Source organism: Lithobates pipiens, unplaced genomic scaffold, assembly GCF_037356315.1.
Source record: "Lithobates pipiens isolate NorthernLeopardFrog02 unplaced genomic scaffold, aLitPip1_a1.2 Scaffold_13, whole genome shotgun sequence".
Classification (NCBI taxonomy): Eukaryota; Metazoa; Chordata; class Amphibia; order Anura; family Ranidae; genus Lithobates; species Lithobates pipiens.
The window spans coordinates 192,498,047-192,523,738 of NW_027507718.1; the positions used below are offsets into that span (position 1 = coordinate 192,498,047).

At 45.0% G+C, this 25,692-nt stretch overlaps 1 protein-coding gene across 1 annotated transcript in view; it reads right to left on the minus strand.

The window, feature by feature from the left end:
- Window positions 1-1,867: 1,867 nt before the first annotated feature.
- ATP5F1D (ATP synthase F1 subunit delta) overlaps window positions 1,868-25,692 on the minus strand; it is a 40,161-nt gene continuing 16,336 nt past the window's right edge. Inside the window, exons 3-5 of the mRNA XM_077476048.1 lie at window positions 18,340-18,428; window positions 8,637-8,765; window positions 1,868-1,938 (exon numbers count right to left, since the gene is read on the minus strand). Coding sequence (XP_077332174.1) covers window positions 8,643-8,765; window positions 18,340-18,428 — 212 coding nt within the window. The 3' untranslated portion in view covers window positions 1,868-1,938; window positions 8,637-8,642. The remainder of the gene's footprint in view (window positions 1,939-8,636; window positions 8,766-18,339; window positions 18,429-25,692) is intronic.

A 25,692-nucleotide genomic window follows, 5' to 3' on the forward strand; every position in this document is an offset into this window, starting at 1 on the left:
AGTAGAAGTACAGCCATAGCTTGTTTGACTGTATTTCTCCTGTGGATCACAGGAGTGCAGTTCGTTCTGCCCTCGTGTGACCCATTTTCCGCAGACAGCGGGCTGAAGCCTGCTGTCGGCAGATGTCACAGAGCTGATTCAGGCTTGGGTAAGATCGCGACAATTTGTGGATGCGCCCACATGCCTGAACCAGCACTCACCCCCTACTGTGAGCGTGTGGGTGGGTGGATTGCTCTCTGCTCATGGGGCTCTGGGAACAGAGCAATTAGTGGTCTTTGACTGCTCAGTTCTTAGTCTTACAGTCGGCAAGGGAACAAAGTGACATCCACCTAGGTAAGTATGATTTAAAAAAAAAAAAGAAAGAAAAGAAGAAGAAAAACAAACACACAAGCCCAACTTCTTTTAGCACCACGGAGGTTACCGTCTTTAACCACTTCGCGCATGCCCTATAGCCGAAAGACGGCTACAGAGCGGACGCCAACTGCCAGGCCGTCCTCCTGTTTACTTCCCCTCTGCGCGCCGCCGCGAGCGCGCATCGGGGAAGTTCTGTGCTGGCCATGTCCCCCGGACACAGCCAGTCACAGATCGCTGTAAACAGCCAATCACAGTGGCTGTTTACAGCGCGATCGGCGTGCCCAATGAGAGATGATCTCATATGTAAACTTATGAGATCCTCTCTCATCGCCACTCTCCCTCTTCACACAGACAGCGTGTGAGGAAGGAGAGATGGACTGCTGTGAGATCTCACAGCGGTTAGTGTAAAAAAATAAATAAAAAAAGGGAAAATAAAGTGCCCATCTGTCCCCACTGCCACCTGTCAGTGCCATCTTCCCCCACTGCCACCTGTCCTCAGTGCCACCTGTCCTCAGTGCCACCTGTCCTCAGTGCCACCTGTCCTCAGTGCCACCTGTCCTCAGTGCCACCTGTCCTCAGTGCCACCTGTCCTCAGTGCCACCTGTCCTCAGTGCCACCTGTCCTCAGTGCCACCTGTCCTCAGTGCCACATATCAGTGTCATCAGTGCCACGTCGGTGTCATGTGTCATTGTCCTGGTGCTCCAGGGCCTTCAAAAGTGTAATAGGTAGTCAACAAGTTAGATGTGTAATTTATGCTCCTAGAACATGCGACGGTGCTCCCTGCATGTTGGGCCTCTCTGTGTGGTCAGGCTGTGGAAAAATCCCACACATGTGGTATCGTAATACTCAGGAGGAGGAGTAGCAGAATTTATTTTGGGGCATTATTTGTGGTATACACACATTCCACGTGAGAGAAATAACCTATTACAATGACAATTTTGTGGACAAAAATTAAAATAAAAAAATCATTTTGCAAAGAATTGTGGGAAAAAATGACATCAAAAAGCTCACCATGCCTCTTACTAAATATACCTTGGAATGTCTACTTTCAAAAAAGGGGTAATTTGAGGGGTATTTTTACCTTCCTGGCTTGTTTGGGTCACAAGAAATTAGATAGACCACCAGTACATCAGATGTGATCAATTTTGTGCGATTCGCACCACAGCTTGTGGACTCTCCAACTTTCACAAAGACCAAATAATATCCACTCATTTGTGTTATTTTTACCAAAGATGTGTAGCAGTATAAATTGTGGCCAAAAGGACAAAAATTTCATTTGGGTACAGTGTTACATGACTGAGTAATTGTCAAAGTGTGAGAGCACCGAAAGCTGAAAATTGGTCTGGGCAGGAGGGGTGTTTAAGTGCCCAGTAGGCAAGTGGTTAAAACATACACCAGGTTTTTCTACCACTACCAAAAAAAATATATCAAAAACCATCACAGTATGAAAAATAGGAAAACTCTTTAGATGAAAAAAACATAATTGCACAACACTCAATAATGACTCAAGAACTCAACAATTTAGTTTTTTTTATTGTTTGGGGGACGGCAAGTGGAAGCAGTGCTGCTGAAGATTTACAATTCCTGAAAGAGAAAATTAAAATGAATCACAAATCATTTAAAAATATCTCTTTTGGTACATTTGCAGCTACTGACAGACATTAAAGCATTTTTTTTTTATCATATGTAAGCTTGGGGTATTACTGCCACCTTGTGGTATAACGCTATATGAGGATCCTAGTTAAAGGATGCATTGTACTTAAGAGATGCTTTGAGCTGCGATTACAAAAACGGGGTTATCCTGTATAAAATTCTCCATGCCCCCTCCCACCAACAATGCAGTTGAATGTAAAAAAAAAAAAAAAAAAAAAAAAAAAAAAAAAAAAAAAAACACACACTAAAAATGTAAAGCCATTTTCAAAAATAGACATGAGGTCCGTCCCCTTACTACTCTACACTAAAATATGTGAAAAATGAATGTGATGTTGATGTTTTTATCTGGTCTACTTTTCATATGCTACCAGCACACTGTGGTGTAGAACTTAAGATTGTAACTGTATTGAGACTTCCACACGTGCTAGAAAAGCCTTCTCTGTATACTCAGATTCCTCATATGCAGGATGCATATGGGACAAGAATATGTATTCAATCTGGCACATAAAAGACAGAAGGGGGCACATGCACAGAATGTCTGTGTATAAAGGATGCCTGTGAGGGGATGTGGTATGAGCAAAGAGCAGGGATGCCAGATGCAAGGTGGGTGAGTGATGTGTCAGAAGTGGGTGGAAATGCACAGAAAGACTGCCAGAGGTTAAAGCATGTTGTAGAGGAAGTAATCAGAGGGAACTGTTGGAAGGGCGATAGATGGAAAAAAAAAAAACGAAAGTAGTAGAATTAAAAATGGACGACAAAACCAAACAGCATTGTAGGCATCCAGAATATATGTACTACTCTAACATAACAGGTTAATATCAAGTTGCATGCAGGGTAGTGAGCCACAGAAAACAGCAGTGTAAGCAGTATGTGAAATAAAAGCAACCTTGTAACTATAACAAAATTTTGAAGTCAAGGCTTTTTAGAAACAATATAGTTACCATTCCTTCTGCTGCCACTGCAGAACGCCACTTCCATACAGAGAAAATCTTCTGCAGACATCCACAGGGAAACAGCCACCTCCGACAGTTTCAATCTTCGAGGTCCTCCACAGCTCAATGGTTCCTCAATGTCACTAGAGGACACTAATGATATGGCAGTCAGCAGGAAGAACTAGTGAGCTGCAGGGGACCCGGAAGTGTCTGTTTACCTGCAGACTTCTGTAGCAGAGTTCAGTGGTGTGGGCAGCAAAAAAGTTTTACATATATGCCTTGGTTTCAAAGCGAACTGTAGCTACAAACTCACTTTAAAAAAGGAAATTTGAGAAAATATGGGAGGCCACCATTTCTGACCTTTCCTTCTGAAATGCCGATTTACACACCCATAGATTTCTATTAAGCCTGTAGACTGAAAGATCCAACAGATGCCTCCATCCAAACATGGAAGTGTGTGCTCCTGCTGCGGCTATTATTCTTACTTGCACTGGCTTTCAGAATGCCTGAACAGTGCCTGTATCCGATTGGAAGCAGGCACTATTGTGTGGATAAAATTCCGGCTTCGTGGATTTTTTTCAGTCAAAAACCTTATATCCATGCGGAGAGCAGAGACAGACCGCTCTCTCTCTGCAGGTGATCAGATGTAAACAGACCGTCTGCCCATTTACACCCAACCAACATCCAATCTGCTAGACTGATGGGGAACACGTTTGGATTGTATCAGATGTCAGCAATTGTAAGCAGGCACATGTCTGTATACACCCGCCATTCCATAGAGGAGAATGGAGGGTCCAATTCGCTCCACTTGTGTGTAAGGGGACAAAGAACTTTGAGTGGATGGCAACGACAGGGTCACCCACTGATTGAATTTAGCCAGTTGATTAGGAACCAGCTGAAATTTGCTCAGTGTACAGCAGCATAAGCCCAGTTTCAAACTGTTATTTCCAATGCATTCCAGAACACACTACATTGCATGACAAGTAAAAGAACAACTTTTTTGGAGGCCATTCACACACAGCGGGTAAAATAAGTATTGAACACGTCTTTTTCTAGGTAAATATATTTCTCTCTTTTTTTGTAATTCCTTAATTTCTTTTCAAGATGATACAATTTAATAGTCAAAAAAGATGAGTGATTATAATAAAAACAGAAATGTGTAACAGGGTTAGATGTTATATCAGCATTGTCAAATATCGATTCCCCCAGTTAGGCACTCTGTAGAATACATGCGAGGTTGAGGCTGTGTGACGAAACAGTCTGTGCGCTATACCGGGGGGCTTCCAGACTGTTACCTTGATAACCCACTATGGCTAGTATAGCTACCAAGGCCATACAGTAAGAAACATTCACAGCTGTCTGGGACGGTTATCTCCCAAGTACCAGCTGAGCTCAGCCATGTGACACAACAGACGGGTGATGTAAAGTAGGATATTCATATAATCTGACTAAACCGGCCCATGACTGGGAGCACAGGGGGAGTGGAAGGGCGGGGGGGACAGGACTCCCCGGTTGGGGATAGGGGGAAAGGTAGGTAAAAGGGTAGCGCTGTAGAGGAGTGACGAGGGGGGGAGAAAGGAGGAGGATGGTGCCCCCGACTAGGGAGTAATTCGAGCTGCAAGGATTAATCAGGCAGTGCAACCTCTCGGAGGTATGCTTCGGTGTAGATGTAATTTTGCCATGGCCGCCATTGTCTCCCAAAAGGCCTCCTCCCTTCTGTACAAGGTGGCAGTGAGATCCTCCATGTTTCTTAGTTTGTTCACCTTAGGAAACCACAGGGATTTCGTTGGTGGAATCTCCCAATCTCCAGCACAAAGGGATGCATGCCTTGGCGGTATTTAATAGCTGAATGGTAAGGGAGACTTTGTATTTCTTGATGGATCGCTTAGAGAAGTGCAACAAGCAAGCCCCAGGATCCCAGAGTGACATCACTCAGGTGCTTGATATTGTGTGCCACCTCCAGCCAGTAGGGTTTGATTTTGGGGCAATACCACAAGATGTAGAGCATCGTTCCCTCCTCCAAACCACATCGCCAGCAAAGACTGGGGACTTGCGGGAAGATGCGATGCAGAGTAGTAGGCACTCTGTACTATAGGGTCATGATTTTATAGCAGGTCTCTTGGATGCCATGGATGACTTCTGGGCGAAGTGTAGGATCTTCTCCCTATGTGAATCATTGAAAGTAAATAGATTTCTAAAGGCGTCATTGACATGAAATTTTCACCACATGGGCAGTAACAACCCATTCAATCCATACACACAAAGAAACTAAAACAAATAGGTTCAGAAATTAAGTTATGTGTAATAAAATGGAAAGACACAGGGAAAGAATATTGAACATGCTAACTGAAATGTGATACTTCGTACAAAATCCTTGGTAATGACAGCTTCAAGATGCCTCATATATGAAGAAACTAGTCACATGCATTGCTCAGGTGCGATTTTGGCCCATTCTTCCACACAGCCTTCAAATCTTGAACGTTCCGTGGGTCTCTTCTATGCACTCTGATCTTTTAGTTCTTTTCATAGATTTTCTATTGCATTCAAATCAGGCGATTGGCTGGACCTTTCCAGCAGCTTTATTTTCCTTTCTTTGAAAACAATTGAGTTTCCTTTGTGTTTGGGATCATTGTCTTGCTGAAATGTCCACCCTCATTTTATCTTCATCATCCTGGTAGATGGCAGCAGATTTTTATCAAGAATGTCTGAATTTTCCATTCATCCTTCCATCAATGATATAAAAAGTTACGTATGCTGAAAAACAGGCCCACACCATCACCAAATTTGGGTGATGTGCAGCGCCATTTGACCTCCAAAACATGGTGTGTATTATGGCATCCAAAGAGTTAAATTTTGGTCTAGACTATATTCTCCCAGTATTTCATAGGCTTGTCTAAATTTTGTGCAGCAAACTAAGTCTTCATGTACACTGCCGCTGGTAAACGGACATTTAGGAGCAGTTTTTTTTTAGCTGCCCATAAACTCTCCTCTAGGTTATCTTATCAGTACATGTACACACAGTCGTGCATAGTAGTTTCTAAGCAGTTGAGTTTAGAAGCATTTTTTGGAAAGAAAAAATAAATTGCATTCAGGACATACGTTCAGAGGCATTTGATGTGTCAAACGCCTGTAACCGCTTCTAAACGTGGTAACTTGTGTTTTTCCGCATTTAGTCTACTGGCGTATTTTTTTTTTTTTTTTTTTTTTTTAAATGGTCAAAAGTTAACAATGCCTCTAAAACACAAACACGGCTAAAAGGCATGTAAACACTGCAAAACAGACTTTTTTAAACATTAGTTACTATCTGACAAGTTAAATCATTCAGGAGAGGTTGTAAAAAACGTCCTGTGTACAGGACAGAACCGCTTCAGCCCCGGAAGATTTTACCCCCTTCCTGACCAGAGCACTTTTTGCGATTCGGCACTGCGACGCTTTAACTGACAATTGCGCAGTCATGCGACATTGCACCCAAACAAAACTGACGTTTTTTCCCACACAGAGCTTTCTTTAGGTGATATTTGATCACCACTGCGGTTTTAATCTTTTGCGCTATAAACAAAAAAAAAAAAAAAAAAAGCGTCAATTTTGAAAAAAAAGCAAGATTTTTTTACTTTTTGCTATAATAAATATCCCCCAAAAAGATATAAAAAAAAAGTTTTTCCTCAGTTTAGGCCGATATGTATTCTACATATTTTTGGTTTAAAAAAAAAAAAAAAAAAAAAAAAAAAAAAAAAAAAAAAGCTCAATAAGTGTATATTGATTGGTTTGCGCAAAAAAGTTATAGCGTTTACAAAACGGGATAGATTTATAGCATTTTTATTATTCATTTTATTTTTACTAATAATGGAGGTGATGTGCGATTTTTATCGTGACTGACATTATGGCAGACACGGACAATTGACACATTTTTGGGACCATTGGCATTAATACAGCAATCAGTGCGATTAAAAATGCATTGATTACTGTAAAAATGTCACTGGCATGGTTAATGCGTTTCCTAGTTTGTGTTCCAACTGAAGGGGGATGGGGACTGTGCAGGGAAGATAACAGATAGCTGTTCACACTGTATGAACAGACGATCTGTAACTTCTCCCCTCAGAGAACCGGACACTGTTTACACACACAAGTTCTGGGTTCTCCATGTCTCAGCGGTGATCGTAGGAGCCCGGCAGTGATAGAGACCGGTGGGCACTCGCATTGGCTCGGGGAGGGGTGTGTGCTCCCACTAGTGGCCACAGGGCTAAGAGCTATCACACAACGTAGTTTTGCCCAGCCATGCCATTCTGCAGCAGTACAACTGTGATGGCTGGTCGGCAAGTGGTTAAGCTGTACATGCTTTTTCTTCAGCAATGGAGTCTTGCGTGGTGAGCATGTATACAGGCCATAGTGGTTGAATGTATTAATTTGTTTCTTTGAAACAATTGTACCTGCTAATTCCAGGTCTTTCTGAAGTTCTCCACAAGTGGTCCTTGGCTCTTGTGCAACTCTTCTGATATTTTCACTCTGTCAGAAATCTTGTGATGAGCACCTGGTCATGGCCAGTTATTGCGAAATTATGTTCTTTCCAATTCCAGATTATGACCCCAACAGTGCTCACTGGAACAGTCAGAAGTATACAAGTACTTCTGTTACCAATGCCATCAGTATGTTTTGCAACAATAAGGTTGTAAAGGTCTTGAGAGAGCTCTTTGCTTTTACCCATTATGAGATTTTTTTTGTGTGACACCTTAGCAATGAGACACCTTTATATAGGCCATCAGTTGAGACTGAACCAGCTGATATTAATTTGCACTGACAAGGGGCAGGATTGATTTCTAATGACTGAAAGATTTCAGCTGGTGTCTCTGCTTTTCATGTCTTTTTGCACCTCCCTTTCTTCATGCGTTCAGTACTTTTTCCCTGTTTCATTCAATTTTATTACACATAACTTAATAATTTCTGAACATATTTGTTTTGGTGTCTTTGTATGCATGAATTGTTACCCACGAGGTAAAAATTTAAAGTCAATAGCACCTTTAGAAATATATTTACCTAGAAAAATGTTAACGTGTTCAATACTTATTTTACCCGCTGAATACGCAATGCGAATCCAATGCAATTTTTAGACCGGTGTAATTTTTAGCTCTATAGACTTTAATGGTAACTGCATGCAACATGCTTCTCTAACCTCAAGTAGCATCATTCCAGTAAATTTTCTGCAAGTCTTTGCTTTTTTGTTCACCTCCCATCCCTGGACCACGTCCCAACAGAGAGAAAGCGCAAGTCCAGGAAAGAAATTGCAGCTGTCTCCAAATTGCATTAAAAACACATTGCGTCTGAACTGCATCAACTTACACTGCTGCTCCTTCAAATCACACTGCAAAATGGATTCAACTCGCAGTGCATCAGTGTGAACCTAGGCCAAATCACAGTCGCAGAACAAGCATGAAGATCTAAAATTGGAATGTCACTGACGTCTCTAATATGCTTGTTCTGGGTCAGTGAGTCCAAGTAGTAAAAGCCAGAGACAGACCGCCAACTCGAATTGTCAAGATCAGGTTGGCAAACAGCTTCCATATTTCTTAATAACAGGAATTTCAAGATAAATCTATTCAGGAGGTTAGTTCTAGGTCAATATACAGGTTTCAGTTAAGGAAGTTTTATTAAATCATGCATGCTAAATGCAGAAAGTGGGGGCATAATGACATGGATACATACCGGCTTTCATTCCAGGGCTTTAACAATGGCTTCACATGCCTCCACATTAACCAAAGCTTCTGCTTTTGCCACTTCATCTCCCGCACTCTGCAACACTGCCTGTGCTTTTTCCAGGTTTGATTTTGCAATCTGTCAAGAAAAGTTAAAAAGAAGCAACAGTCCTTATGTCTCCAAGTAGCTATATTTGCAGACGATACATGCAGGATAGGGATCGACCAATATCGTTTTTTTCAGGGCCGATAAGATACCAATTTTTAGACTGCCTTTCAGGCCGAAATCGGGTGACGATATTCTGTACATTTAAAAAAAAAAAAAAAATTTTTACACTTTTTTTACATTTTAGCGGTCACAAGGAATGTAAACATCTCGTGACAGTAATAAGCAGTGACAGGTACTCTTTCTGGAGGGATTCAGGGTCTATAAGTCTCCAAGCCCCTCTGCACTTTAAAGTATTCAAAAAACTTTAAGATCGGCATTTTTGAATACTTTCTATTTTTTTAAAACTGGCACCTTAAGATGCCAGTAATCCGGAAGCGACGTCATGACATTGCTTCCAGATTACTAAATCAGAGATGAAGCATTGGCTTTGTTTGGGCCTTCGGATAGCCAGCAGACGGGAGAGCCCGGGTGAGCAGTGGAAAGGAGGTCTATCTGAAAACAATATACTCTTCAGCCTCAAGTGGCATAGCATACTTGCTGCTGATGGCAATGACCTTTCCCAGGAAAATTGATCATTTTTTAGGGTAAAGCAGCCCACCACCACTTAGGTCTAAAGATTTTCAATTATCACAATTTAATTTGGGTTATCTTTTCTAATGCAGCAACCAATTTCAGCTACAAGGTCAGTTGTTTGCAGCATCTGTGTCACCCTAAGCCCCTCAGGCTTCCAAACTCTGGTTCTCTCCTGATGAGCTTATGAAAGGAGCGATGCCAGTAAAGATATTGTTGATGTAGCAGCAGAGGGGCTGAGGGCACAGCAACTGACTTGAGGAACAAAAAAAAAAAAAGAAATTCTATATACACATACGTGTATATAGAATTTTTTTTTTTTTTTTTTTTACACGCAAATGTGACAGTTGGCAATCCCAGCATTCCAGGAGTGGAACTGTTAAATAGATAGGCTTAGTTTTTATGATTTACTGCAGGGGATCTGGGCTTCAGAAAAATGGCAGCCTCCGGCAAGAAGTAGTAGAAATGCTGGAGGCAGTTTACAGCACTCACAAATTTTGGTAGCATAATTATTACTGTGGATCGTATGTTCCTTGCCAAGAAATATTATATTATTAAATTATGGGGAAAGTTCTGCTTTAAATGGTTTGGTTTAACCTTCTACCACTTTTGCTGGACAGTTTGGTCTGTTAAAGAAGGTTGAATGCTCGTATCAGCCAGGGGAGTTTTTTCACATTTTCTGGGCTTGTCCAGCAATTGGGCATTACTGGAAGGAAGTTCTCCAGGTAATAGCCAACATTACTAAGATTAGTATTCCTTATGATCCTAAATGTTGTCTGCTGGGGCTGGTGGAGCAGTTGATAATCCACAGAGCTAGGAAAATACTCATATCCTTACTACTATACTATGCACGCAAGGCCATCACGATGAATTGGAAGCAATCATCTCCCCCCTCTGTCACGTTCTGGAAGGGTCTAGTGAATGCTAGTTTGCCCCTTTATAGAGCTACCTACGAGGGTAGGGGATGCCCAAAAAAATTTGAAAAGGTGTGGACTTGTTGGTTAGCTGATAGCACTACGGCGACTGATGCAGTAACTAACCCTTAGACCAACATTAAGGTCCTGATATGGTAATAGACTGACCCAGGTATTACTTGTACTTCTATGCTTTGACATCGTGTACTTATGCTTTTGAGCACGGATTCTCCTGCTGTTAACCCTCCCCCCCATGGGGGCTTAGATACGTTTAGTTTTGTTTTTATCGGTCTGCCTGGTTGAGGCCTGTTGTTGCCTCAGAGGCAGACCGATCATGTTGTGTTACCTGATATGCCCTGCTGCGGTTGTAGCCGTAGCGGAGAGTTTGCCCCTGCGTGGGTACTGTTGGCCCGGGTGTGGGCGATTTTCTATGCTGTTGAAAAACTCAAAAAAGATTTTACAAAAAAAAAGAAGGTTGAATAATAACAGACTATGCTGGCCATACATTAAGCAATTCTCTTTTCTTCAACCATGGGCTGAAGGAAAGGGAAATCACCCAATTCCCTCATCAACACAACAAGGCTGGGTTCACATTGCTGCAGTGCAGGAACCACAGTGATAGCTGTGCAGGTTTCGCACCGCATCAGAAATCGTGTATAAATCGTGTATAATAATAAATCACAGGCAGTTCACACTGCGCTCTGAACAGCTGTGGGTGTCATTATAAAGTTAATGACGCCTCCAAATCGTATTTGCAGAATGCAGTGCGAACTGTGGAATCAGATTGCATGTGTCTGAACACCCATGCGATTCAATTCCAGTGTGGGGGGGGGGGGGGGGGGCCCTGCACATTGATTTTTTTGGTGTGGATCTAGTGCAAATTGAGCCATACATAAAATGTACATAAAGGAGTTCATTCACGCCCACGGAGCAGCGGATGTCAGCGGTGACATGTCCTAACACCCGCTGCCATCTGATCCTGTCTGTGAAATGCAGACAGATGGTGACCCTGTTTTCCATTCATCTGGCAAATCGGATGAAAACATACAGGCGGTCCGTTTTCATCAGATCTCCCCATAGAGGAGAGCAGAGCTCTGACAGGTACGTCTCAGCACAGTGAGTGTAGACCTGTCATCCACCTGCTCAGCGGATGAATCCTCCACTGAGCAAATGGACAAGCCCGTGTGAAAGGGCCCTTAAGGTGTACGTTTATGAACCGGAGAGCAACTATTGCATCTCATCTTCACTGTGCAGCATTTATGAAATTGTGATATGGACTGGAATTTATGTTTTCCATGTCTCATTGCAGCTCAGAAAGAAGCTGCCAGCTTAATATTTGTATTAATGTCTACATATAAATAAAAACCATTTATAATTGGCTCCTTTAACACAGGACTTTTATTAACTTTACATTTTTTATTTTCTAACCCTTATTTTGTCATCTTTTATACTTTATTTTTCATTCATGAGAATTTGAGCCCCTGATCTTGCAATATACGCTTATTGCGATTTTTTACCAAAATACTTTGCATATGTATTATAGCAGAAAGTAATCTTTTTTTAAATTCCACTTTTTTGTTTATAGCGCAAAAAAAATATCTGCAGAGGTCATCAAATCCCACCAAAAGCTCTATTTGTACATTATTGTGCAGTATCGCAAAAAATGGCCTGGTCATTAAGGGGGTAAATCCTTCCAGTAGTGGTTAATAAATGTATACCTTAATGTGCAGGCAAGCTGTCGGTTTTGGCTGCAATGAGCTGCTGTGAGGGGGCAGCGTGATGTGCATTTTAGCACATTATACAGTTCCCTCTTTCTGTCAAATCTATTTGAAGTGCACAATGCAACATTTCATTCACGTGTCCACAAAACAGCGCAGTAAACTGCGATGTTGTGCAGCAACACGCAGTACCTACCTTAGATCGATTTCATGCTGGGGCATTTTTCAGGGGGTTAAAAGCATCCCGCTTCTGCCCAAATAGCAAAGCCAGTTTACTTCGTAACATAGGAATTACGAATGCAAACAGTATTTTATTGTCCACATGTGTGCCTTTCACTCTATTTGCATCTGATGTTGTATAATGTATGCTGGTTTAACAGTCCATGTTTTTATAATTTTTTTTAACATGGTTTCACAATCCATGCCTATAAAGTCCCACCCTAAGGGGGAAAATCGTATTCGAATAGTGGCAAAGTGCCGCAATAACAGCAGTAAAGTGCCATTAAAACTTGCGGCGCTTTACCGCTACCGCCCCAGTGTGAAAGGGCTCCAAGTACTGTGATAAAACGTATGTCCGCATTTAATTGCAAGTCCCTGCACCAAATGTCTGGGTTGCATTGCAAACAGTACACTAGCATTGAGTGCCATTCATCCACTGTGAAAAAAAAAAAAATAGGATTTCTGTACTCACCGTAAAATCCTTTTCTCTGAAGTTCAATGACGGACACAGCATCTTCATCTTGACCTTAGGGTTATAAAATCTCCCCTTTAGGAGAGGACTAGGCAGAAAGTGTTAAAAACAGCAACACTTGCACAGTACCGCCCAGGGGGCAATCCTACTGGCTATAACCCCTCACACTGCATCCAGCAGCTCAGTTAGTCAAAAGCAGTACAAACAGGAGGGGTGGGTGCTGTGTCCATTAATGAGTACAAAAATCCTATTTACTCTTTCATTCATTGATGGACACAGCATCTTCATCGTGACCTTAGGGACGTCCCCAGTGTGGAAAAACAAAAAAAACACGAGGGGTGGGAATAGCAAGAAAATAACTCCACCCATAACTAGAGCTCCTCGACGGACATGTTGCAACCTTAAACAGTGCAAGCATCCGAAGATGCGCTAACATCAAACTTGTAAAATTTTGTGAATGTGTGAATGGACGACCAGGTCGCCTCCTTACACATCTGAGAAACGGAAGCTTGATGTTGGAAAGCCCAAGAGGCACCAATTGCCCTGGTAGAATGTGCCATGACAGGAAAGGGAGGCGCCCGCCCCCTTATGGCATAAGCCTGAACCACAATCTGTCTGATCCCCTGAGAAATGGTGGCCGACAAGACCACCAGTCCCTTCTTCGGACCAGCCACCGATACAAACAGCGAGTCCGACCTCCGAAAAGGAGCCATAGCAGACAAATACACCCACAGAGCCCGGATCATGTCCAAGGAATGCAAAGCCACCTCTTTGGGGTGTGGCGGCCAAGGACATAAGGACGGAAGCACAATGCCCTCATTTAGATGAAAGGCCGAAACAACCTTTGGAAGAAAGGCTGCGGGCGCAGCACCACTTTATCCTTGTAGAGCATCAAGTAGGGAGACTTGCAAGACAAGGTCGCCAACCCAGAAACCCTCCTGCCAGATGTAATAGCCACTAGAAAGACTACTTTCTGAGTGTGTCAATAAGGGAATCTCCCTAATGTTTTCAAACAGCGGTTTCTGAAGCACAGAGCACCAGATTCAAATCCTACGGGAGGTAGTGGTGGTCGAACTGGAGGGGCCACATGTCTAACCCCCTGAACAAACGTACTCAATGAATGAGTCGCCAAGGGTTGCTGAACAAAAAAAAAAAAAAAAAAAGACAGCCAAAGCGGATATCTGCCCCTTACTGGTGCTTAAAGCAAGTTTCTGATCCACTCCTTGCTGCAAAAACAGCAGGATCCTGGAAACCAAGTACGTGCGTGGACACCACCCCATCTCCTCAAACATGGAGATGTAGGCCTTCCACATACGATAAATCTCCTGAGAAGAGGAGTTCCGTGCCTTCAGCATAGTGGATATTACCGAATCCGACAGACCTCGATCCCTTAGTACTTGGCTTTCAACCGCCATGCTGTTAAAGCCAGTGACGGTGAAGCAGGATGAAGCATTGGACCTTGCAACCAAAGGTCCTCTTGCATAGTCAGCCATCAAGGAACATCCGCCAGCATTCGCACTATGTCGGCATACCACGGACGCTGAGGCCAATCTGGGGCAATCAGAATTACCAGAATCCCCTCGGCCTCCACTCTGTGAAGCAGACGTGGTAGAAGTTTGAGTGGGGGAAAGCATAAATCGGCAAATAATGTCCCCATGAAGCCACCACCAGGGATCTTTTGACCTGGCCACAAACATCTGTACCTTCCAATTGAGTCGAGAAGCCAGGAGATCCACATCTGGCGTGCCCCACCTTATGCAAAGGAGCCGTAATACATCCGGATGTAGCAACCATTCCCCTTGGTCCAGCATCTGACAGCTTAGGTAGTCCGCTTGCCAGTTTTCTACACCCGGAATGTACGCGGCCAACAGAGCCGGCACGTGCCACTCTGCCCACCGCAGGATGTGAGCGACCTCCAGTGCTGCAGCCCAGCTCCTTGTTCCTCCATGATGGTTGACATATGCCACCACGTCCTGACCAGACGTTCCTGCAACCTCTGTGACCAAGTGGAGAGGCACCGCCTGACATTCCAGGACGTTGATCAGCAGGCGGGATTCTTCCTGGGTCCAGCGACCTTGGACCGACTGTACACCCCAAACGGCAGCCCAACTGGTCAGGCTGGCGTTCATTGTGATCACCGTCCAATGAAGAGGAAGAACGACTTCCCAGACCGAAGGGCCGGCGACCTCAGCCACCAGAGCAGGGAATCCCTGACTAGCTGGCTCACCCCAATTTGACAATCCAGGAACAGAGATTTGTCCCATTAGGACAGGATCTCCTTTTGCAAGACTCGAGTGTGGAATTGAGCATACGGTACCGCCTCGAAAGTGGCTATCATGAGACCCAGGATGCAAAAACGCAGCAGCGACGACCACCTGCGGGACACCAACAACTCCACCGCAGCTTGTCCGAAGGGAGAAAGACTCTCGCCTCTTTGGAGTCCAGAAGCAGGCCCAGGTACTCCAGGCGTTGAGTCGGCACAAACACCGACTTCTGAACCAAACTCCCGAAGAGTTTGCATGGCGATTGCCACATCCTCCCTTAATTCTGAGGTGGAAACTGTCCTCAGAAGGAGGTTGTCCAGGTAACCCACAATTGCGATCCCTCGCTGCCTTAGCAAAGCCAACATTGGGGCTAGAACCTTGGTGAAGGGCCTCGGTGACAACGCCAGGACAAAAAGGGAGAGCTACAAATTGGTAGTGCTCGTCCTCGACAGAAAATCGCAGAAACCTCTGATGCTTGATGCATATGGAGACATGTATGCATATGGGGACATGTATGTATGCATCCTTGATGTCCAGGGATGCCAGAAAATCCCCCTGATGGAGTACAGCAACCAATGAGCGAACCGATTCCATCCAGTACCTTTGTACTTTCACAAAGCTGCTGAGGGCCTTGAGGTCCAGGACCGGACAGACCCCTTTCTTCTTTGGGACTACAAACAGATTGAAGTAGAAACCCTGAAACCTTTCCAGCGTCGGTAAAGGCACTATCACCCTGCGCAACAGCAGGTCCTGTACTGCCCCAAACAGGGCTTCCCGACAAGCCGGAAGATGATGAAGGTTGAAGGGGAAAAAAAAATCAAAAATCAGTTTGGCGGCCTAGAAACCAGTTCGCAGACCCACTGGTCGGAAAGCAGGGAGGTCCACCGGGCTGCAAACTCCCAAAGGTGACCCCCTAGCCGAGAGTTGGGCAGGGGCAAACCTTCATGTGGTAACAAATTTGCTTGCAGGCTTGTGAAACCAGGGATGCCTTTGTCCCTCAGCAGGCACCTTGTCGGACTGGGAACGCTCATCTGCCGACCTGGGCAGACAAAAAAAATAAAAAATCAGCTTCTGAGCGGAAAAGGAGGGCCCTTGCCTACGCCCCAGAAACATTCTTAATGTTGTCATCCAGTGAGGCTCTAAATAGCCTCTCTCCCTGAAAGGGCAAGTCCGCCAGCGCTTTCTTAGATGCCTGGTCCACAGACCAGCGTTTCAGCCAAATCAGGCGACGTAGCACTACTGCTGACACTGGCCGCAATGCTGACCCCACCACGTAAACATGGGCCAGGCAACCGCCTCTGGCCCTTCTGTCGGTAGGGTCCTTGAAAGCAGGAGTCCCTTGCACCGGAATTGTGGTCAACTTATTTAACCTGGATACCGAGGGGGGGATGTCAGTAATCGGAGGAGACATCCATTTCTTCAGGAAACTCTCCTCAAAGGGGTAATGCGTTTTGGGTCTGAAAATGCCAGCTGCGGGTTTCCCCACTCCTTGTAAATAAATTTATCAAAAAAAAAAAAAAAAATGGCCGCGACCCCAAGAAAAATGGCTGTGGATCGTACGACAGCCTCCGCACATTGCAGACACACCACAAGCACCCCCCTGGACCCAGAAACTGGGAGGACGACGAGCGGACCCCTAGCCAGGACCCAGAGCCCCCCCCCCCCCCCCCCCAGAGGACTCCCGGCCAGGTATGTGCACCGCACCCCCATGTGCCCAGTCACATAGCAGCCCATAGCATGGGGGGAGGGAAGGGACAGTGAGAGAAGAAAGGGAGAGAGAGACCCCCTAGTCGACCTCCCAGCTGCTCCATCCTGCTGAGACAGGTGGAACCACACTTACCCCTCCTGCAGGGACTGCTGGACGCATTCCACAGACAGACCCATCACCCGAGCAGTACGGGGTGGCTGTCGGCCATGGCACACTGACACAGACAGAAGTAGCCTGGTCATATGTGTGCCCCGGAGCATATAGCTCACCGGCCGTCCCTGAATCAGACAGGGCATGTTGTGGCCGACCCAGAGCATAGCTAAGGTCTGCTCGCGCTCGATGGCCAGGCTGGGGAGACTATCAGGATCTATATTGTCCAGCCTGTCACCCAGCCCGACTGTTGATTGTAGATCACAGGAATCAAAAATGCAGAAAAAAAAAACAATTCCCAGGTCCCACTGGGAGCCAAGCCCTTCTACTCTAGGCAGGAAAAAAACTGCACTGCTGGATGCAGTGAGGGGTTATAGCTAGTAGGACTGCCCCCTGGGTGGTACTGTGCAAGTGTTGCTGTTTTTAACACTTTCTGCCTAGTCCTCTCCTAAAGGGGTGATATAACCCTAAGTTCAAGATGAAGATGCTGTGCGTTAACAGGCCGTAAACGGAACTGAAGATGGTGATGTAAACTCATGTAACCTTAATCAGCTTTCATTATTTTTTTCTTGTGAAAGGTCCCCCATTTCCTTGAATTCTGTGCCACATATGCACGATGCCCTGTGGGAAAATGCTGCTTTGCCACACATTTCACAGAGCCTGCCTTCTGAGCTACATAGGAGTTAAAGTGTTTGTATGTAAAGGTTCCTTTAAAAAAAAAAAACATGGTATACTTACCTGCTCTGTGCAAGGGTTTTGCACAAAGTGGCCCCAATCCTCCTTTTCTGGTGTCCTCCGGCAGCACTCCTGGTCCCTCCTCTTTGAGTGCCCCCACGAAGAGTCGCATTCCATGGGGACCCATGTAGGCACGCTCCCAAGTCCTGCTGCTGTGTCCATCGACGCAGACGGGACTTGGCTCCGTCCCCGGCTCACATGTCACTGGAATTGATTGACAGCAGCGGGAGTCAATGGTCCTGCTGCTATGAATCTATCCAATGAGAACCCGAGACAGCGGCTGGAGCTGCTGGGCTCATGCTCGTCACTGGAACGAAAGGGAGGCAGCTGCAGCACAGAAGATTTTTTACCTTAATGCATAGAATGTATTAAGGTGAAAAACCATGAGACTTTACAACTCCTTCAAGGAGCAGTTTCGGGAGGCGGAGTCAGCACAGGATTTAATACTTGCAGTCAGCAACATACCTAGAAATCAAATCATAAACAGCAGAGGAAAAGCTGCAAAACATGCAGCGAATACAAAAAAAATAAAAAATTGTAGAACAATGGGCCAGCAGATAGGCAGCACTCATAACATGAAGATTTCTCAAGAAAGATTACATTGGATTGTCACACTGTTTTATAATGTTGATGTTACAGAAAGAGTGTATGCTGTGACCATAGAACTCTATTATACAGCGTAGTTCTTCTCAAAGCTTCATTAGGGCTGCAGAACCTGTCTCCCTATCTGCCAGAGAAGTGTTTGATCATTTATCCATGTAATAGCACAGCTTTGTACTTCGCTTTGTACTTACACTTGGATCCAACATGTCCAGTTTTACTGCTTCCTCAGCCAGCAACTGTACAGAGGAGTCGGCATTCACTGTCACAGACCCACTGCTCACTAAGACAAAAGAAGAGAATGATACAGTTATTATACTCCTATATGTATTCTGCTTCAACTCATCTATCATTTCATTGTCATTGTGGTACTTGCAGAGATCAGTACTTTTTAGATCTATCTAAATAAATGTAGTGGAATTAACCGATTTTCTGCAGTAATTTCTCATAAAATATGGTGTGACCCACATCCAAGTCACAGCAATAGACAAACACAATGTGCTTAAGCTGATAACACAAATGCTAATTTCTGGTGTCTTTACTGAACGCACCCATTAAACATTCACAATGCTGGTGGAAAAAGTGAACCTGTAGACTAGTTACTTCAAAGGAAAAACTAGTCAGAGTCCAATTAAAGAAATGATTTTGGAGGTGTGATTTAGAGCTAGTTTGATTGATAAGAAGCACTCAAACATTTTAACATTGCTGTTCATAAGAAGCATGAGCTGATATATACCATGCATCACAAAAAGGAGCTCTCTGAAGACATACAATCGAGAGTAGTTAATCAGCTTACAGCTGGAAAGGGATACAAAGCAATCTTAAAGTGTTTAGGCATTCATTAGTCCAGGGCTCGACAAACCCTGGGCGCCAGGTTGCATTTGCGACTTGAAGTAGCGACCTGGCACCTGGAGTGGCACAGCTGGGGAATTCAGACCCCCCCCCCCGGCGCGATCGCATTGAGGCACGCCAGTAATTGAGGCCGCGGCCTTCTGCAGTCCTATGGTTCCTGCTCGAATATGGCGCCCGCTTGTGGTGGCCATCGGTATGACAAGACAACCACCAATGCTAATGGAGCTTCCCCTGCCTGTTTTCACTGCCCGCCCATCTCCTTCCCTTTACTTAGAACTCCCAAACATTACATATATATTTTTTATTCTAACACCCTAGAGAATAAAATGGCAGTCGTTGCAATACTTTGTTACACCGAATTTGTGCAGCGTACTTACAAGGGCACTTATTTTTGAAAAAATATTTTTAAATGAAAAACTAAAAACAGTAAAGTTAGCCCAATTTTTTTTTCATATTGTGAAAGATAATGTTACGCCGAGAAAATTGATAACCAACATGTCATGCTTCAAAATTGCATCTGCTTGTGGAATGGCAAAAAACTTTTACCCTTTAAAATTTCCATAGGAGACGGTAAAAAAAATAAATAAAATCTACAGGGTGCATGTTTTAAGTTACAGAGGTGGTCTAGGGCTAGAATTATTGATCTTGCCCTACCAATTGTAGCCATACCTCACATGTGTGGTTTGAACACTGCTTTCATATGCGGGCACTACTCATGTATGCATTCACTTCTGCACGCGTGCTCGGCGGGACGGGGCGCGTTGAAAAAAATAATATATTTATTTTAACTTATTTTTTATTTTTTCATGTTCTTTAAAAAAAAAAAAAAAAAAAAGCGTAAAAATAAAAAATTGTCATTTGAAAAGAATAAAATAAAATGTCCCTTTTAAGAGCTATGGGTGGAAGTAAAGATTTGACGTTGCTTCCATCCTGCAATGACTTGGATACAGGCGGGGGGGGGGGGCATCTCCCCCCTCACTCATCTCCATGTCAGGCCAGGGACAGGTGAGGATCACCTCCGCCATTACCGACGGCCACGGTAAGCAGTAAAGGGCACCGGATCGCAGCAGGAGGGGGCGTTTTGTCGGTCATAAATAAAAAAAAAAAGCAAAATTTGTCAAGCCCTGCATTAGTCAACATTTAGACAAATGGTTTCAACATTTAGACAAATTGTCTAAAAAAAGAAAAAAAAAAAAAAAAGGACAGTTTCGTTACTGTGACTACTCTTCCTAAAAGTGCCCAGCCAAGATAACGCCAAGGCACAACACAAAATACTCAATTAGGTAAAGAAGGCACGCATTAACAGCTAAAGAGTTGAACACATCACTAAAACAAACATCCGTGTACATAAGTCTACCATATGCAAGTCTTTGAACAGGCAAGATGTCCATGGCAGAACACTAAGGCAGAAAGCACTGCTCAACTAAAAAACAAGCAAAAAACAAAACAAAAAAACAAATACACGGCAGCATACCTGAAGTTTGGCAAACTGCAAAGCTACTGGAAAAACATTGTGTTCTGAAGAAACAAAAGTTTAAATTGTTGGGGAAGAATATTCAACACTATATCTGTTCATCTGTCTAATGCCTCGTACACACGTTCCGATTATCAGACCACAAAAGTCGCTTTCGGACAGATCGTGCGATAATCTGATCGTTAGTACGCAGCTTTCGACAGCCGATCGCAACAGTCCGTCCAACCAAATCCGAAGGGACAAACAGGAAAACTTTGGTCGGATGACAGCCCGTCGTACGACAATCGTATAGCCAGTACAGTATGCATCCGATAAATGTCATTCGACAAACACCACGCATGATCGGAAGCACGAAAATAAACCAGAAGGACACACAGGTCACACGTATTTGACATCATTTAAAATACGTAGCTACGCACGACGGAAGATTGTTCCAGAATCGTACGACAAAAATCTTACACACATTTTGCACTGTTGTATTCGATCTTAGTTGTATGCAACAAAATGTGAACGATCGGTCTTACGATAATCGGAACGTGTGTACGAGGCATTAGGCTGTCCATCAGCTGAAGCTTATGTGATGAAGCAGGATGACCCCAAGCATCAAAGTAAATCCACCACAGACTAGTTTCAGAAAAATAAAATGCGCATTTTGGAGTGGCTCAGTCAGAGCCCAGACCCCAACTCCAGGGAGAAGCTGTGGAATGACCTGAAGAGAGCTGTTCACAACAGAAATCTTTCAAATATGTTGGAGCTGAAGCAGTTTTGTAAAGCAGAAGGGTAAAAAAAATTCCTGAATGTTGTGCAGGTCTGATCCAGAGCTACTGAAAGAGCTTGCTGGAAGTTACTGCTGCCAAAGAAAGTTAAACCAGCTATTAAAGAGGAAGTAAACCCTGATGAGTTTACTTCCTCTTTTTCCCTGCAAAGGTAAAGCATAATGGACTACTATGCATCGCATAGTAGCCCATTATGTGTCACTTACCTGACACAGGAACCAGCGAAGTCGCCGCTGTCCCCTGTAGTCCGCTGCATCCATCTTGCTGGTAGCGTCTCGCAGCTCCGCCGCTGTCATTCGGCGAAGCCGCGATGACGTCACTCCCGCGCATGCGCACGGGAGTCGACAAATGCGGCAGCTCCATTTTTGGAACTCCCGTGCTCAGTGCGCCTGCGCGCACAATATCTCCTAAACCATATAGGTTTAGGAGATATTGCTTTGACCTACAGGTAAGCCTTAATCTAGGCTTACCTGTAGGTCAAAGTGGTTTGTAAGGGTTTACAACCACTTTAACTGCAAGGATTCACTTTTTCCTCCAGCACGGTGAATGTTTAACAACTCGCCGCCTGCCCACAGTCAAATGACAGCTGGGCGGTGTGGCTTTCGTTATGGGTGGACGTCATGACAGCTTCCCAGAACGACCGCTCTCGCCCATCACTGCTGCCCATCCGTGCCCATAAGTGTGGCATATTCATGACCCATCAGTGCCCATCAGTGAAGGAGAAGAATTACTGTCAGTAAATTTTGTAAGAAAAACTTTTCCACTTTTTTAGGAAAAAATAAAAAACCCAGGATTAAATACCACCAAAAGAAAGCTCCATTTGTGTGAAGAAAATTATAACAATTTCACATGGTTACAGTGTAGCATGACCGTGCAATTGTCATTCAAAGTGCGACAGCTGAAATGTGGCCTGGGCAAGAAGTGGGTGCAGGTGCCCTGTATTGGGTGGGTAATGGGTGTGTTCAATAAATGCATGAGATGTGTGTGTGCCATCAGCTTAAGCACATTGGGTGTCAGTTTTGGCTGCAATGAGCCACTGTGAAAGGACAGTGTGATGTGCATTTCAGCACATTATACTGTCCCCTTGAAATTTTCCACATTTTGTCATGTTACAATCAAAAAACCTAAAATTTTATTGGGATTTTATGTGATAGACCAGTGTTGGCGAACATTGGCACCCCAGATGTTTTGGAACTACATTTCCCATGATGCTCATGCACTCTGCAGTGTAGTTGAGCACCATGGGAAATGTAGTTACAAAACATCTGGGGTGCCAAGGTTCGCCATCACTGTGATAGACCAACACAAAGTGGCACATAATTGTGAAGTGAAAGAAAAACGATAAATGTTTTTCACATTTTTTTGCAAATAAATATCTGGAAATACTTTGTAGAACCACCTTTCTCTAACAGCTTTGCCCATTCTTCTTTGCAAAATAGCTCAAGCTCTGTCAGATTGGATGGAGAGCGTCTGAACAGCAATTTTCAAGTCTTGCCACAGATTCTCAATTGGGATTTAGGTCTGGACTTTGACTGGGCCATTCTAACAGATGAATACGCTTTGATATAAACCATTACATTGTAGCTCTGGCTGTGTTTAGGGTCGTTGTCATGCTGGAAGGTGAACCTCCACCCCAGTCTCAAGTTATTTGCAGACTAACAGGTTTTCTTTTACAGATTGCCCTGTATTTAGCTCCATCTATCATATTATACAGGATTTATATAGCGCCAACAGTTTACGTCGCCCTTTACATTTCTGGCGACGTCATATGGAAGTCCGGTCAGGATATCGCAACCACTCTGCTGGCATCATTTTGCTATATGGTGGGCGGCAAGCAGTTAAGGTAAAAAAATTAATTATAGCACGCCCCCCCTAAATACTCATCTTAGCCCAAGTCTGGATCCAGTGCTGTGCATGCTTGTGGCAGCTCTTCTCCCTCTCCCATTGGCTCCTGTTGCTGTCAGTCAAAAACCTGTGAGCAGAGAATGGGGGGTGGTGCCAAACCAGGCTGCGTGTCTGAATAGATGCAAACAGCCTGACTCGAGCGAGCCCATACAAGTACCCCCGTAGGAAGCAACTCCTATAGTGAGCACTCGGGGGGGGGGGGGGGGGGGGGAATAAGCCTCCTTCCACCAAGTTCTGGACAGAGGAGGGCAGATCGGGCACGGCAGGGACCACCTACTTCCCGGAGACCCGCCAGCCCAAGATGGTGGCGGGAAAGAAGGCCACAAAACAGCATGCGTTCCAGCAAGGACGGCATCTCCGATTCTATTGCCAAGAACAGTGAGTGATTTGCACCCCCCCCCCCCCCCCCCCCGGGCTTAGACTCCTCACTCGATCACTGCTCTGAGTCCGCAGATATGCTGGGAGACGGTGATCTCAAACGCTACATGGGGTCTCTTCCCACTAGGGAGTGTTTCACAGCCCGGATTGAATAAGCTTTCACTCAGGATATTGCACAATTGAAAGCTGATACCACACACCTGTGGGGGGCAAACTAGAGACTCTGGAGCAACATTCTGATGACACCCTGCCCCACATTGCCAGGCTGCAGGAGAGATGTGCTCCACAGAATGGAGGCCCCGATTTCCCAGCTTAATGATTATGAGAACCGCAGTAGGCGGGCCAACATACGCATCCGCTGCTTGCCAGAGGCCACTGCGAGGCCATGAGATATCATTCCATCACTGGTTGGGGTGTTCAGGGAAATTTTAGGTCTGCCTGACAGTGCGCAGATAGAAATTGATGGGGCACATAGATCCCTGAAACCACCGTCACAGGACCCTGAAGCCCCTCGGGATATTATCTGTAAACTCCATAAGTAAACCTTGAAAGATCGCATAATGCAGAAAACAGAGAGAGAACAAGCCATACTTCGACTGATGGTGCAAAGCTATTTTTCTACCAAGACCTCTCCAGGTGCATCCCAATACATCTCAGAGCCCTGCGCCCCTTACTGACGGCAATTCAAGAAGCGGGCCTCACCTCCCATTGGGGGTTCCCCTTTAGCAAGTATCGCACAAAGGGCGTCAGGTTACACTGTGCAATAAGGACGATCTGCCACATTTCCTTTCTACTCTGCAGCTTGGTGATGTGGACTTTTTCTGGATTGGCGTGGAAACTTGGACTTGCCTGCTGTATCCCTTCCCCAGCCATGGCAGACTGCGAGAGTCAAGGGTTGCTCCAAGGGCAACAGACGTTGTGCACAAAGTACCCCCTCAGACCAGCTCGCCGCTAGAGACCGAGGATCCCTTCCATCTACATGCCTTTTGGAAGCCTGATTGGACCTAGCCTGATGGCTTTGACGTGGGAAGCCTTGCTTTTTGACTCAGGTCCATTGCTGAGATAGGACTGCTGCTGCCCCCCTTAGATTTCAGGCATATTTTTGTTATCAGGGCTGAGAGTGATGGTGCAAAGCTATTTTTGATGAGACTCCGGGATGCAATCCCCTGGTACCCTCCCGGGGGGATTATTAGCACCCTGTAGGGGGGGTGGGAGCGGGACCTAGGAAAGGAATTCACTGGGGAACAGCTGACTCGTGTACCGGCTAACGCACTCTAGCACTATTGAGTCTAGAATGCAAGAAACTAACTACAAGCTACTGACACGCTGGTACAGGATGACGGCTGCCCTATCCCGGATATATCACACAATGTCTGACCATTGCTGGAGATAATGTGGCCACAGGGGCACCTTACTTCACATATGGTGGGAGTGCCCAAAAATTAAGCCATTCTGGGAGGAAATTAAAACTCAGATACAGGATATATTGGGCACCGACGTTCCCTCTCTCGCCTGCACTTCCCTTTTCATGTTCATCCTATGCAGGTCAGTCAATACTGGAAGAGTGCTTTGCCACACTTCCTAAAATGCAGCTAAACGCCTGCTCCCCTCTTACTGGAAGCAGACACATGTTCCCGGCAGGGAGGAGTGGATCCGGAAGGTGAGGGAGATTAGAGAAGCTGAGGAAAGGGTAGCAACCTATAATGGCTCCAAGGAGAAGTTTGACGCTATTTGGGCCCCTTGGCTACAGCACATGTCAGACGAGAGATAAGTCGCCTCCAGCTTGGACACTTCCCTGCTGGAGCTGGCTGAGCCTGCCCTTGGGGGACGTATTGGTCGGCAATATCAAAACATCTAGAATAGGGACCACAATGCGGGTGGGGTCACCGCTTGTACAGCATCTGGGCCCCTTCTGAAATGTGGGCTACCGGCCGGACATCACCCCAAACATTTTATGAGTAGGAACATGGGCGCGTGCTAGGAGGAGAGAGCTTCTTTCCCACCCTTCTTTCCCCCTCCCCCCAACCTCTCTATTCTCTTTACCTGTCTGGTTTCTGTGTTATGGAATCTTATGACAATCGGGTCCAGGCTACCTAGCAAAATTGGATATCGTTCTGCGAATGGGATCACTCACTACATTATCTGTTGCCTCCTCTCCATGT